General features: G+C 44.0%; 2 protein-coding genes across 5 annotated transcripts; one reads left to right on the forward strand and one right to left on the reverse strand.

Moving 5' to 3' along the window:
- Positions 1–459: 459 nt before the first annotated feature.
- LOC118509673 (calnexin) lies at positions 460–5,329 on the reverse strand. 3 transcript variants are annotated; one of them, XM_036050676.1, is made up of 7 exons: positions 4,572–5,329; positions 4,008–4,418; positions 3,794–3,927; positions 3,118–3,706; positions 2,881–3,021; positions 2,451–2,579; positions 460–2,018 (listed from the first exon to the last, which is right to left on the reverse strand). In XM_036050676.1, exons 1-7 carry the CDS (start codon positions 4,698–4,700, stop codon positions 1,647–1,649), a joined length of 1,905 nt encoding a protein of 634 aa, XP_035906569.1. In that variant the 5' UTR covers positions 4,701–5,329; the 3' UTR covers positions 460–1,646. The 3 variants fall into 3 exon arrangements, with proteins under 3 accessions (XP_035906569.1, XP_035906570.1, XP_035906571.1); XM_036050677.1 differs by lacking the exon at positions 2,451–2,579 and adding an exon at positions 2,105–2,224 and having other exon boundaries at positions 460–2,021; positions 4,572–5,328; XM_036050678.1 differs by lacking the exon at positions 2,451–2,579 and adding an exon at positions 2,105–2,224 and having other exon boundaries at positions 4,572–5,327.
- A 521-nt stretch (positions 5,330–5,850) lies between these two features.
- Positions 5,851–14,074, forward strand: LOC118509669 (E3 SUMO-protein ligase PIAS2). Of its 2 annotated transcripts, XM_036050657.1 has the most exons (11): positions 5,865–6,101; positions 7,235–7,398; positions 7,487–8,144; positions 8,234–8,474; positions 8,543–8,648; positions 8,733–8,861; positions 8,930–9,093; positions 9,218–9,312; positions 9,393–9,588; positions 11,875–11,955; positions 12,662–14,074. In XM_036050657.1, the coding sequence occupies exons 1-11, from the start codon at positions 6,060–6,062 to the stop codon at positions 12,805–12,807; spliced, it is 2,022 nt and encodes a 673-aa protein (XP_035906550.1). In that variant the 5' UTR covers positions 5,865–6,059; the 3' UTR covers positions 12,808–14,074. The 2 variants fall into 2 exon arrangements, with proteins under 2 accessions (XP_035906551.1, XP_035906550.1); XM_036050658.1 differs by lacking the exons at positions 11,875–11,955; positions 12,662–14,074 and adding an exon at positions 10,963–11,635 and having other exon boundaries at positions 5,851–6,101.
- Positions 14,075–15,077: the final 1,003 nt, after the last annotated feature.

Raw genomic sequence — 15,077 nt, forward strand, 5'->3', positions numbered from 1 at the left:
CCGAGGGTGGTTCATTAGCGATCTTCGGCAGCTTAGTACACGTCTCGCCGCTGTAGAAGTAGTGCCCGCAGTCCTTATCGTCCTTGTCGTCCTGGTCGGAAGCTTCTCAGTCGGAGGCTCTAACACGGCCAGAGCCTTCGGGAAGCAGGTACTTTGTCGCTGCAGCATTAATCCTTAATTCGATCCTAACGTCCTCGCATTTCGGATGGGTGTACTCCTCACACACAGTCGCATGAATAAGACCGTCCTCGTGCCTCAGTATCCGATGAGATTCGATCGATTCCAACGAAAATGCTTTTGTCAAATCTGCAGATCTTGTCGTACAGAGATATATCTTCCTCAAATAAAATCCAAGGGCCAGGAAGGTTAAGTCCAGTCCAGCCTGCCTGTTTGCCAGTTCCCAATCCTCCAGTAATATTCCTGTGCATGCGAAAACCAACAAAAAAACTAAATCCTCCATGCGTCGTCCCCATGTCGATGGTCAATTAATTACGCTTTATTTATTCTCTTATCGGGCACTCGCATCCATCCTCCAGAAGCATCATTCAACGGGTGGATCATTCACACACACACACGCACGCAGTGCGCTAATGGGAGCGGTCCGAACGTTTCAAACAACTACTATCGAATGAGAATGTTTACAGTTAAGCATATGGTTTGCTGTGTGATTTTCCACCTCCTATATAGAGAATCAGCCTTACGATAAGGATAACTAACACAAGGAAAAACCCTCCGTAAATCAAGTGCCAAAAAACACACACAGCGTGATGATAGGAGAATCGAATCGCGAAACGCATCTTCCTAATTTGATCCGGCTAGATGATACCTTCATGCTTTCGTTTAGTTTTTTATGCAAAACACAGCTGAAGAAGGTATTCAAAACAAAACACATAGAAATGCCACACAATGGAAATGAAGGAAAGAAAATTAGAGGAAAGTTAACACGCGTACGGGCGTATCCGTATGCCTACTTACTTAAACTAGAGCCGCCTTTGCCTTTGGTGGTGGTGGTGATGGTGGTGATTGATGGATAAAGTATTGGTATTTCAGATTGCTTTCCCGTGTTGGTTACTTACATATATGTGTGATTCTTTCTCCCTTTCCGATCCAACTTGTCGGAACGCGTGTCTCATGTGTGTTCATGTGAGTGCGTCGTACATGCATTTGATAAATTATTCAAATTATTTAGCTTCAATTCGATTTGTTGAAATTTTGAATCTGTACCGGACACATATTTAGAGCGGGTCAACCGAAATGCTTTCATCTGTGTAGATAAGTGTTGACAAAATTGCGTTAAAATGCCGGTTGACTAAGTCCTTCAGTTATGGATAAACTTTTTTGAATGTTTACGTGTGAGTGTGTGAGAGTGTGTCAATCAAAATGCGAGTTTCAAATTCAAATTAAAGTAAAGGAACACACACACACCTCTCGAGTACCAAGGACGAAAACAATCAGACCTTAAAAATGCCCGCAATGAATCCTACGATTACAATGCTAGTTACAGTGTTACGGATCAATTCGGACCTACCTTGCAATGCGCGTTACCCCGCAGGGTCAGAGGACGCAAAACTCCATCACACACACACACACACGCGCGCGCGGCTCCAATGTTATTGTTCTACCATCCATCGACCAGTTCTCCCCGTCTAATCTCGGCGCGCTTTTCTCTTCTTAAGGCCTTCCCCACCTTCCGCATTCTTACTATCTACCGGTGCATCGCTTGACGATGCGTCCTCCTCAACACCACCTCCCACCTCCTGAGCCTCTTCTTCCTGTGGGACGTTTTCCTCGTCCGCTTCATCTTCATTCGCCTGCTCATTGTTCTCCTCTTCGCCGTAAGCTTCACCGGCACTGCTGGCTGATCGTGACCCGGAGGATCCCGTCGTGGCGGCATTCAGCTTCGTTTTGCTCGACCGTCCACCATCGTCTTCCAGCTCCGGAGCATCCAGGTCGTCTTCCGCCGGGGCAGGATAATCGTCATCCTTCTTCTTCCGTCCGACTTCAGCCTTAGCGTCCGACTTCTCGTCACAGGCAAAAACACAAGTAGGTAGAGATTAGTAAATCGTTTTTCTTTTAAGGCAAAGATGAACGAAATGCAATTTACCTTAGCAAAGCACATGAAGTAGATCACTATGGCAACTGGCAAACCTACGACTACTAGCAACACGGCCCACATCCACGGATTGCTATTGCAGTACTTAAGGACACGCGAAACAAACGTTTCCTGTTGGGAAGGAATGCCGATAAGGAAGAGGGGTAGTAAAAGGGTGATAATCATTAGCGAAATACTACTGTGGGAGCATAAGGAGGAGCATATTCTGGCGGGGGGCATCTTATTAGGCAATAATCGTACGGCACCACGGTTCTACAGCAAAGCGACACCCATCTGGTATCGAAATCGAGCGGACTTGTATGCGTTATGCATAGTTGCGGAATAAAACGTTAATAACCTCTTTATCTCGTCGCGACCAAAGGAACCATATGTATGCTATTAACGGTATGGAACAGTAAACGAAATAGGCTCCCCAATAGCCTGGCTTGTAGTTTATGTATCTCATCGCACGGTCCCAAAGTGTTTGCTGCAGCGGGGAAATGGATCATTCATTTGAATTTTACTAATCACGGATTCCTTAAACAATTTGGAAAATACATCGTACGTATAAATAATTTCTAAACGGTCTTTTACGATTTTTTGGGCTACCCCTTGATCCTTGATTTTACCCGTAGACCCCTGAACAATCTCGATTGGTTTTGATATCCGGTCCGATCGGTATCATTCGTGCGCAACAACGTGCAGCTATTGTGACATCATCTGAGAGTGTCGGCCCAAGTGTGAACGCATTCCAGATGATTACCGTTGGTAAAGAAGGAAAAACTTACCGCTTGCCGATCGAGTGTTTTGACCTTAAGATCAAACGTTTGTGCTGCCCATTCGTCTGCAACTGCTTCGTCATCACAAATTACAATATTATCAAACAGAATGTCGCTCGACATGGACCAGATTTCGATGCCTACCGCAGCCTAAAAAACGCCAAGCGAAAAGAAACAAAAAGATCGTTAAAACCTGTAGACCGTAATATCTTACTGCTCTGTTGCCGTCTTCATGGCTCTACTCACAATAGGAGTCATTCGGAACGGAGTCAAATCTTCGAAAAAGTCCGGATTCGGTATCTTGCGCGGTGCCCATTTGCCTTGATAGTTAACGTTGGCGATTAGTGGCGGACGCCATTTGCCCTTGTAGTTGGGATTCGCCACCATCGGCGCTTTCCACAAACCGCACCCGACTGCCTTCTCGCACAGCGGGTTTGGAATCAACGGTGGTTCCCACTCGCCATCCATATCATTGTCCCAGTCGTCCGGTTTTACCGCGCTGCTGTCCGGTACCATTTCCTCCACATCGTCCAACCAACCAGCCGGCTTGGTAGCCTTCGGGTCGGCAATTTGGGCCGGCTCTTCTTCGTTCCAGTCGTCCGGTTTGGATGCGTCCGGATCGGGAATCTTTTCACGGTCGTCCCAATTTTCGGGCTTACGGTCTTCCGGATCGTCAATTTCGGCCGGTGGATTTACTGCCGGCGTGAAGTTTGTGAGGAGGGAACCTTCGTTGACGGTTTTGTGATCGACGCGGATGGTGTACGTGTTGTCCGGGCGAATAATCAGCTGATACAGATGGGGCCGTTTGTCTTTGAAAGGGTCGTCCAGTCGGTCCCTGGTGAAAATAAAAACACACACACACAACATAAAGTGTTAGTGTATTGAAAGAACCCTCCTGAAACCCACTTAAACTATAACCTACTTCTGCTTATTGCAATGCTTCTCGGTAATGGTACCGTTGACAGGGTTGACGTGTCGGAAAATGAAGTGAAGCTTTACATCGTTGCCACACTTGTCCGGCCCGAACATGATCGTGTAAGGTGTTTTATCATGGAACTACGTGGTACAAACAAACACACCAACTTATTAGAAGCAAATTCATATTGCACGCGAGAGACCACCTCTGCCGCCCTTACCTGCTTCAAATCCTTCGTTCCATCACCGACGGACAAAAGCTTGATGTATGAACCTCCGCATTCCTGACCCTCCTGTAAATTTACCTCGTACTGCACCACCAGCGGCTTGTCCTCGAACACAAACGGTCGATTGAGCAGCAAATGCGATGCAATCGCAGCATGCTTTGCCTTCGATTTCAGCACCAGCCCATAGTCATTGGCTAGAATTGGTCGCTGCGGCTGTTCTACAGCCCATTCGCCATCATACTTTGCCACCTCTTCAGCCGCATCGTCCTTCTTCGCTTTCGATTTCACCCAACGCTTACCGATGGCATCGTCGTCACCGTACAGATCATCGAAATGTTCCGCAAAATACATACGTTTCGAGTCTATCTTTGGGGTTTCGTACAGCTCAGCATCCTCAGCAGCCGGCTTCGGGGAGAAGATAGAAGGGAAACCCCGGAAGCAAAACAAACATTACAAACCCCGGGTCTTTAAGGGCAAAGTTCGCAGGAAGAACGGAACTGATTGGCGCTAGAAATATTAGGTCATTTTAACCGCTTGTTACCACACAAAGCAACGTACCTGGGGCTCGGCGGAAGTTTCATCATTTCCATGCACTGCTACGGGGTTATGAAATAGCACCACGGCGCACAACAGCAAAGTAATCCGCCGCAGCAGCGGTGACCACCGGGGTCTGTTCAATTTCATCATGCTCTAGTTCCCTCGTTCAACACTTATCCCTTACTGTCCGCGGTCCGTGCACCGTAACTACAGGCTCACACAAATTCGATTAGTACACGTATGACAAAACTATGCGCGCATGATCTCCACAGACTGCCACTGTCTGTACCAATGCTGTCTGTCGGCCGGCTAACTCGTGATGCTAGATTGCTGTTTGTTCTAGGGGTTGCGCTTGTTTCGTCTGCCTTCCGGCACCGCTCTGAACGTTGTGCGAGCAATAAACTCACCACCGGGCACCACCGCTGACCACTCTTGATGGGGGGGCGTCGGGACCACACTTTGCTGGCTTCGTTTCAATGATAATCAAATTAAAACACCCTAAAATAATGCAAACACAGCCAGCGCCTACTTTTCACACACTTATTGTCATACGGCACCGCCAACCACACGCCACTGCAGCGGATTTGCAAATCAGACGCTTCCGTCTGAGCTGTGCAGATAAAATAACTCTGCTTTTTATCACAATTTGTCCTCCTTTGGCTCCCGCAGAGTATTTATCGAACGGTTTTTCCGCAAAGAATGTAAATACGATAATCAGTACACTCTCGTTTATTCGTTCAGCGAACTGCCGGATATTCGAACGCCACGGACCACCCGAACTGACACACTGACGGTTAAATACCAAGGTGGTTAGCGAAGCGTGAGTGGTGAATATGTGCGAATACCACGAATTGTGGTGAGTTTGGAAAAAGATTTTCAAATTTAATTTCACCACCCTTGGTTGCAACGGTACATCGCTATTCGTGGCGCTTTCCGTGTGATTTATCGAAAATATGTTCTATGCTGTCTGTGCAGATGATTGTGTGGATCATTGAAAATCCTGTAGAGCCTTATCAGAACTTCTGCTAATGTTTGAATGACGCAAAACACAATGCATGATGAGTGTATTGGCTTTGAGTGGAAAAAGTAGATCATTAAAAAAATAAACAGCTCATTTTCAACGAATTGTTTGTTTATTGCAATCTACTTTCACAACTCATTTATCATCGCGCGCGTATACAACGTCGTAAAGTTTCTTCTCAAAAACTGAACGGTTGAAATCGCGTTTAAAAACTCGCTCTTCTAATAACCTCAACCGGTCGTTGTGTGCTCGCAAGATTTCGTTGCCTTGTTCGCTTTGCAGCTGTCAGCTGTCAATTGGTTGCGTGTGCGTGCTGAATGAAATTGGTTCTCTTCTTGTGCGAGAAGTTCAGTGCGCTTTCTGTTTTTACTGTTATTTGAACATTTTATTTGTACCGTATGCCTCCAGTATCCCGTACTCCGAATCGATGTAACGTTAAGAGAATCTTCTGTCGCGTATGCACATTCCACTACAGCAGTCGGTAGAAGATGAGAAAGACGCGGCAAGCCGCTGAATTTTCAGAGCTCAAGGTATGTCCATGTCGTCCTGCGCCCCCGTACATCGCATCGCAAGCAATTGCTTCGGGCTTGCAAAGAAAGTGTAGAATCGTAGCCCCGGCCAGCATCGAAGTAATCTGCAAATAAAGCGTCTCTATTCGATGATCAACAAGAATCTGGCGGAGATCATTTGAAGCGCCTCGGTCACTTTCTTCCACGAATGTGTCGATTTTGCATTTTGCTGATAAAAGCTTGCACCGCCCAAACTATCGGTGATGTAGGGGTGTCTCTTTCGGCCAGGATAAGTTACTTCCTGGTGACGCGATGTGTTTATTGCTTTGATTGAAATTAGATTGATAAACGACGATAGGAACGTTGTAAAGACGCTTTTAACACCGGTAGATTGAGCAAAGTAGCATCAGTCTGCCTGTGTGCATGCTCATCGGATCCAGCGTCTCTAGGAACATCCTGTGAGAGTGTGTTTTTTTCCTTTTTCTTGTGTTAATTTCAATACACAGAATCCAAACCACACTTTTAACCAAGTGTGAGAAACAGGCGGCAGAAGCCTGTACGATCGTATGTGGCCCCTGAGAGTGTGTGTGCCTGCTGCGCGCATAAATGGTGTTTCGGAGTGTGCGTGTGAGTTGTTTCTGCTTGTATATACCGTACGGAACCCATGTTTCGGTCTCGCGAGGTTGAGTTGCTCGACGTCAGTTCAGTTTTGTGGTAGGCAAAGCAAAAATTTGCTTTGATCGAAGCAATCGAGGTGTGCTTAAGACTGTGTTGCTGTGTTTACAGCACAGCTTACTGAAGCTATAATGGAGGCACAATTTGTTCCGATGGAATAGTGAGTATTGGTCATAAAATCGGTACCACACAAGTTGTCTCAAACTCCCCGACCTAGGTTGTTGCCCAGGCCAAAAGCAACAACCATTTCTTCCACGCCGGGTCTGCTACTCTGTGCAGCAAGAGGAAGAGGCGTCGTGTATGTTTGGTGTATGAAATAAACAAAAATGGCGCAACAACAAGGTGTTTTTTTTTGGATAACGGTTCATAGGAATCGTGGTCTGATGTTGTAATGTAGAATGCTACAACAGTATTGAGGTTGCTCTTTGTATTTAGTGTGTCTGATTTTTTTGGTTTTGGTTCTATTGTCCTCACTCCAGGAACTGGTACACCAACTGCGAGTCTGCGATTTACAACAGTTACTTGGTGAAAATAATATTAGTCGAAGCGGTCGCAAATCGGACCTGGTGGATCGCGTGCTGAGTTTAGTAAGACAAAACGTGCCCGTACTCAAGCACCGAGTTCGTGAGCTTCATCGAAAGGCGTAAGTTTTTGAAGAGTTGTTCCTGCTCTAGTTTGCAGCAGTAAGCGTCGGAAGTGTAATGCGCATTGTTTTGATTATCTCTTTTCAGTCAGCAAGAGACTCAAGAACTTCTAACTTCGACGACTGCCCCAGCTGGCAGCAGCAGCAGCAGCGTGAACCAATCGCTACTGCCACAGGTTGTGCTGCAGTCGGTCGAGAGTAATTCGCTAGCGGTTCAAACGCTGCTCGCGGCGGGTGGACATCTTAACCTTAACAGTGGTACTAACGGTTCCGTCGGAACCAACGCCGCCAGCGGCAACAGCAACGTTCACGGTGCCAACAATACACGTACGGCAGCGGGAATGTACCAGCAGCAGTATGCAAATGCCGTGCAGAGTGACAACCGCGTCGGGCAGGTGCACACCAACGGTATCGGTGTGCCGGGGTACGGCGATTATCCGATATATCCTGACGTACAACTAAAAAAGCTGGCCTTTTTCGACGTCATGGCCACCTTGCTGAAACCGGCCACATTGGTTCCTAGCAACACTTCACAGCGAGTGCAGGAGGGTTCGTTTTACTTTCACCTAACACCACAGCAGGCGAACGAAATCGCCCTGAACCGTGACATCAGCAATCCAAACAAGATGGAGCACGTTGTACAGGTGCAGCTGAGATTTTGTCTGCTGGAAACAACCTGCGAGCAGGAAGATTATTTCCCTCCCAACATTGTGGTGAAAGTGAACAACAAGCTGTGTCCATTGCCGGTAAGCACAAACTAAAAGGCGCGAGAGAACGCATAATGGGAGAAAATATGTGAATTTAATGTACTTCGGTTCATGCTTTCTATTTCCAGAATCCTATACCCACAAACAAACCCGGCGTAGAACCAAAGAGACCTCCGCGACCGGTAAACATTACACCGCAAGTGAAGCTATCTCCGACCGTCGCAAACCACATTGCCGTGTCCTGGTGCACGGAGTACAACCGCGGCTACGCAGCCGCCTGCTACCTGGTGCGCAAGCTGACCTCAGCACAACTGCTTCAAAGGCTGAAAACGAAGGGTGTAAAAGCGGCAGATTACACACGAGCATTAAGTAAGCATATCATTAGGCTTAGCTAGCAACATGCGCATCCAATAACAAGACTTTTTTTTATTTTTTAGTCAAAGAAAAACTGAACGAGGATGCTGACAGTGAAATCGCGACAACGATGCTGAAAGTGTCGTTAATTTGTCCACTGGGAAAGATGCGCATGACCACCCCTTGTCGGTAAGTAAAACTTCTCGTTCTTTTTTTCGGTGGCCCACCAACCTTGTTTTCTGATCTGATTTCCCGCTTGTTTTACACTTGCAGCTCTTCCACGTGTTCCCACTTACAGTGCTTTGATGCGTCGTTGTACCTTCAGATGAACGAGCGCAAACCTACATGGAACTGTCCGGTTTGTGACAAGCCGGCCATATACAACAATTTAGTTATTGACGGGTAGGTAGGACGGAGGCATTGGAGACACAAGACTTCTCATGTGTCACATTTTTTCTGATTTTTTAAAGGTACTTCCAAGAGGTGCTGGTTTCAAACAAACTTTCGAGCGAAGATACAGAGATTCAGCTCCACAACGACGGTTCATGGAGTACACGCGTCAAGCAGAACGATTCGGACGATGGGTCGCCCAGCAAGGCTGTACAAAAGGTCGAAGTTATATCAGATGACGTGGGTAAGTGTTTACTAACTACATATTACTGAGTAATTGATTTGAAAACATTACTTGAAAGTCTCTGTTTAGCAATGAAATACACGAAAGCCTTCCTAATGCTATTGCTTTGTTTGATTTCTTGCAGAAGTAATAACGACGGATCCACCGAAACCGATTGTGTCGCAAACTTCCGTCATCTCGACCAATGAACCCACCTCAACTACTACCTCCAGTGAAACGGTATGACGAAAAGAAAAAAAATGTACGACGATGATTTATTGAACAAACTGTTTGCTTTTTTCCCCCATTCTCCCCAACAGGTGGATTTGACACTGAGTGACTCGGATGATGAAGTTCCTTCCAAGCGAAAGAAAACCAGTAACCGCACAAATGGAGCTGGCAGCTCGAGCAACAATCCCTCGTCGTCCGCGTCCTCGACGTCCGCTGCTGCTGCTGCTGCCACAGGCAACTCGTCGGCTAGCGCCGGTGCAGTAGTGACGCGTTCGAAAATTAACGGTAAGTACAGTTTAGTGTAGTACCGATTACTTTAGCTTTTAACACAGAAATACGAACACCACTCGGAGTATGTTAACAGTTGCATAGATTGTACATTGATTGGTTCGTTCGTTGATAACGCGAGGATGATTTTAAAGAAAAGGAGACAAATTTGAGTTTGTGTATTGTTGTACGCTCATTCTGCTGAAAGCATCGGTTATATCGGTTGAGCGGCGGTATCATCTGTCCATGATCGGAAATACGTTTTCTAAGCACTTACACCGACATTCCGCAATTCAAATTTCAACCGTACCGTCACCCGGAAGCATCTTTACTATGCCTAATACGCATGTACGAGTTATCTTAATTTCAGTTGTTCGGATAATTTACCCAAGTTGTGCTTTTTGTCTCGATTCACACTAGTTGAAAAGTGTTAAACGTTTCGACCGCTTGGACTATTTCGGGTGAATTTGGTCATCTGGAATAAAGTATCCGCGCTTATTTGAAGCGTTAGATTTGCTTTATAGCTGCGTGTTGATTGTTCTTATATAGTCAACATATATTATGTGCGCATCAGGACTAATGTAATCCGATGACTCGAATTCGGGATTGTAAGGTTGGCGCATCCCAACTTCCCAACACAGGTCTAGCACTACTGTATTATAGAAAAGAACACAAACCTGTAGGCCCATAAAAAAGCTCAGTATACCTTACTCGGTGGATTGATTTCGGGTTTCGTGAAGCTTTCTGTCACTTAACCAATTTGTCATCCTACTTAGTAAAAACTGGAAAGATTGACTCTTGATCCTATTTACATCTGTTTCCAGAAGCAAGCACCGTTTGCTTCGATTTGCGTGCTTTCACCATCGATTGCGCGACATGACGATCATCGGAATCACAAATCACGATGGTAACGGCAAATCGAAGCAAACGATGCGTAATGCGACTGCAGCTGGAAACAAGTGTCTATTGGATGCCCAAACATTAAGCTTATTCGCTCCTTCACCATTTTTTTTCAAGTGATTCTGAACGGCGGTTGTGATCGAGTGAATAATCATCGTTTTTCTTCATAATAGTCTCTTCAATTTTCCATGAAAAACACGATGGTCTTAGCGAACATTTCGCTAAATATTTCCCAGAAGCGGGCGCAACCGTAAACAAAATAGTCATTTCTGTTGTTGTTTTTTTTAAAGTTTTTTTTTTTTAAATTGAGTTCTCCCCAAGTGTATACGCACATAAACTTACACCAATACACACGAACACAATATTTAAAAACAAAAATCTACCAATAAAGCGACAAAATTGCATTTGTGTCTAATTGTCGATTATTTCTTCATCTTTCTCTCTCTCTTTCCTTTGCTTGCTTTCCTTTGGCACCGCTCTCTCAAAACTCAGACAAACAACAGCCCGTGGAAAGTGAGAGTGTTGTCATCAGCGAAGAGATACTAGATAACGATGAAGATAACGAATAAAAAAAAAACACACAGGGAGACATTACTAACAAACCATAACATACCAACAGTTATCCTTCCGATGTGTCTGTGTGTGTGTGTGTGTATAGAGTACTCACCCTAAGGGTGAACTGAAAAAAAAACTGATCGCCGCCATCTTAGAGCAAGCGATCGATCCATATAGGTGGAAGTGAAATGATCAAATTGAGTTTGTGGAGAACATGACGGAAGAGGAGGCACACTTCTTATCATTTGATTCAGTTGTAAAGTATATTGAGGTGAAGGTAGATTTTGATGATCGTACCAGGGTATTACAATGCGACGCGATTGTTGTGTATATGTGTGATACACTCATAGATGTTCATGCATAATAATAAAACTAATGTATCTTGCAACTTCTTTTTTGCGACACACCATTCCTTTGCCCCGTACCCTTCGAACGGCCTACATTTGTGGTGGACATTAGATGAAGCAAAATGTATTGTGTTTCATTGTAATAATCATTAGTGAGTTTTTTGTTGGTTGACTCATTTTATATGAAATATTCATGCAATTTTTCAGCTTATAAGGTTTTACATTCTAATCTAAGTTATAACTACCATAACTCTTTATTATTTATGCACACTACACTTGGATTTAGACACAAGTTTCAAGGAACTACATGATGGTTCTACGTGGTGGATTATTTTCGCAATAGATCTGTGCAAAAGTTGAGAAAAAATGCTGCTGTTGTTGAACTTTTAATACACTCGTTTTTTTTTTTATTCAATAAGACCATGCAGCTAGCTCCACTATGCAGAGGAACGTATAATGCTATAAAATTCATTTTTTTTTTTCTATTTTGCGTACCTTGCAGAAGATCCTTCCTCGTCAGTAATATCGCTCGATTCGCCATCGCCACCCTCGACACCGAATCCGACGCACAACGGAAGTAACGGTATGCTATAAAATGTACAAGCGTTATTTTTTATGTAAAATTTGTTCAGACGTTCTATGTGAGAATAACTTCTTCCACTTCCAATTGTAAAACAGGTCAAATTAATTTAAAAAAAATGTTATAAGAAAACTTTAGAAATAACATCGCGGGGAGCTTGTTATTGGCACTCGTCGTAGTTAGGAAAGTAAGAATGGAGACAGGGTTGAGTCTCGGCCTCGGCATTTCTAGCATTTCGTTGATCTTAGTTTGCCCGTAGATTAATCTAAAAACGGACATCAAACTTGACGTAAATTAGGAGACAAATGTGTATTAGATTGAGAAAGCTACTTTGCAAGGTCCGAGAGCCGATCACGTACACGGTAATACATAACGATTATACGCTGAGAATAAAACAAAAAAAATGTTCACAAATCCAACAAAGAAAACAAGACAAATTAAGCAGCCACACACCATACGATCATTCAAAAGATTTCTCATCAATTCAACATTTCACACATCGACCATGGTTGTATAGTTCCGATCTGTTTGGGTTGTAATTGTGTTGCAGTTACAAGTTTGTATTTAAATTTCATTGACCGGGGTTTGGGTTAGCATAATTTTTGTTTTTTTCTGTATCTGTCACTAGAATTTCGTAGTCTACAGTTGTAGTAGTGCTTGTCTCATTTAATGATGAACTTTTGTGATATCTTTTTGTGATCGTTCATAGATGTGTCTTCAACAACCACTCCTTCGTTGGCTGCATACCACTACCACCATCACCAGCAAGAATCTCCCGGTGGAAACGGAGCAGGAGGGGGGTCCAACGAACAAATGAGCAATTTCCAAATCAATCCGCTAGCGTTACATCGGTAAACCATAAGAGTGGGTCCGTCCGTCCATCCCTTTCGTTCTTCGCCCAAACCCCCACTCCCCGTTTTCACATTCAGCCCCATCAAAGCTCTATCACCGAGGAAGCAGCAACACAAAACAACCATTACATGAACTAAATAATGATTTATGGTTAAAAAACATTCTTACATTCAGTCTATTTCCCCTCCCTTGCACACAAAAAATGTAATCACCACCGGTAAAAGTGCGATAGATTATTTGAAGGATCTTTTAGTATTATAAACATTGTGTTGTGTGCTGCTACTTTTGCTTATCCATACGAGATGTGCCTACTGGCTGGGCGAATGTGGCGCTTCGTTTAAAGCGCCACATAGCACTGGGAAGGGAGTTGAGCACGCAGGATATCATATGACAACAGAGGTCAAAGGTCAAAGAAGATTGCTATTGATTTGCTTCAGAAATGGTCTGATCATTCTTGTTTGTTCCTTTTTTTTTTTTTTTTGCTATTCAGTGTTTATCTGAAGTTTAAAGAATTCTTGACTCGACTACACAGGGTATACTTAGTAGAAGGACCACAACCAACAACCTTTTCAATTGTGAGCCATAAGACGGCTTGGCGTTGGAAAGCTTTCCGCTAAACTTTAGCCGAGGGCGCGAGGAAAAAAAATTGCAGGAATGCTGTAACTGTAATTGATTCTTTCTTTTTTTGTGTTTGGCGCTGATTAATTGCGAAACTGTTAAAAACGGATATGAGAATGTAATGCAAACTGAACTAACTACTCTTCGTACAACTTTGGACCAATAAATGTCTCTGATGAAAGGACACATCAACACAGGCTCTTTATCCCTTTCTTTGGACAAATGGAGACAGCTGAATGCATATACTATAGGGAAACTTCATGTAAACCAGTAAAGTTAGGCAACGTTTAGAGCGTAATAGTTTCGATTTAGATTTAAAGTAAGTTTTGATGCAAAATCTATAATTTATGCAACTTTTTTCTATGAAGAAATAGCTGACTCTATGTAAATGCTCCTACCGAACCTAGGCATTAGTATCACGTTAGGGGACTTTATTTTATGTAGGACGACCTTTGTCAAGTAACTTCTTACGCAAGCGAACGGAACTCTCGTCGTTCGTGTATACATTGCCATGGAATTTACACGATCTGTTCGTTCCGTATGGAGTGCGACTCTCTTAACTTTTTTAGTTGTGTTTAATTTTTTTTTGTTCTGATGTTTAGATTAGATTTAGATTGTAAAATAAACAAAAACTACATGCATTACCCGAGAATGGCATTTCGAGCGTGTTTTGCTTGAGTGGAATCGGACGTTAAGCTATAGATGACATATTTATTTAGCATTAACTTTGAATCTTACCGTTAAACAACTCCGCGGAACTTCTGCACAATCCATTATCTAGTTGACTGTTCCCGTCGCCTCAACCTGGCACCATCCGTGGTTTGGAGATGGAATCTTCAGCAGACCGACCAGACGATCACAAATCTAATGCAACAATCAGTTCTAAGTCAACAACCGGGGATACTACAACCTTATAAAGCAGTTCTGGTACATGGTCAGAGGATGCGTGGGGGAATTCCTAACTGAATTGAAGCAATAAAAGAGACACGTGCGCCTGAAATTCCCTTTTGAAACGATCGACTAACGACGGACTTCTCCTTCACACCATGGCCTCCGATATCGGTTGTGGCGCCGGGTAAGTCTTTCTTTTTTGCTCTACATCTGAAAAAGTTGTTGGCCTACCATTTCTAGCTTTCATGGCTCGGTTAAAATCGTAGCTAATCATACTCAGTCTTGCGTGTGGGGAGACGGTTTCGCATACTACTGCTCTTAGTTCTGTGGCTTATTTTCTATACTTGCATATTGACATTGCTACACCAAAACTTGCTTGATGCGTTCAACTCCCTCAAGATAATGGGCAATGATGGTTCGCTCGATGCATACGAACTTCGAACGACGTTTGTTGCTTTTTGTACGACCTTTCACAGTTCAGGTCGTACAAGATAACATCGAGCCATAGAATGCAGCATTTAAGAATCCTTGTCTTGTTTCTATTATTGAAAGAAAAAATATGTTATTTGAACAAAACTCGCAACTGAAAAAGGCAGGTCACAAAATGAAGTACCGGAGAGAATAACTTAATGGATCAGCTTCAATTGTTTGATGTTTCATCGTTCTACGCCCAGGGAAAGCTTCAAATACTGCACAAGCTTTCCGTGCATGTGGTGCTAACGGCCAAAATGTGGTGAAACACGCACAACGCAGCACCACAAGTG

Source organism: Anopheles stephensi, chromosome 3 (assembly GCF_013141755.1).
Source record: "Anopheles stephensi strain Indian chromosome 3, UCI_ANSTEP_V1.0, whole genome shotgun sequence".
Taxonomy (NCBI): Eukaryota; Metazoa; Arthropoda; class Insecta; order Diptera; family Culicidae; genus Anopheles; species Anopheles stephensi.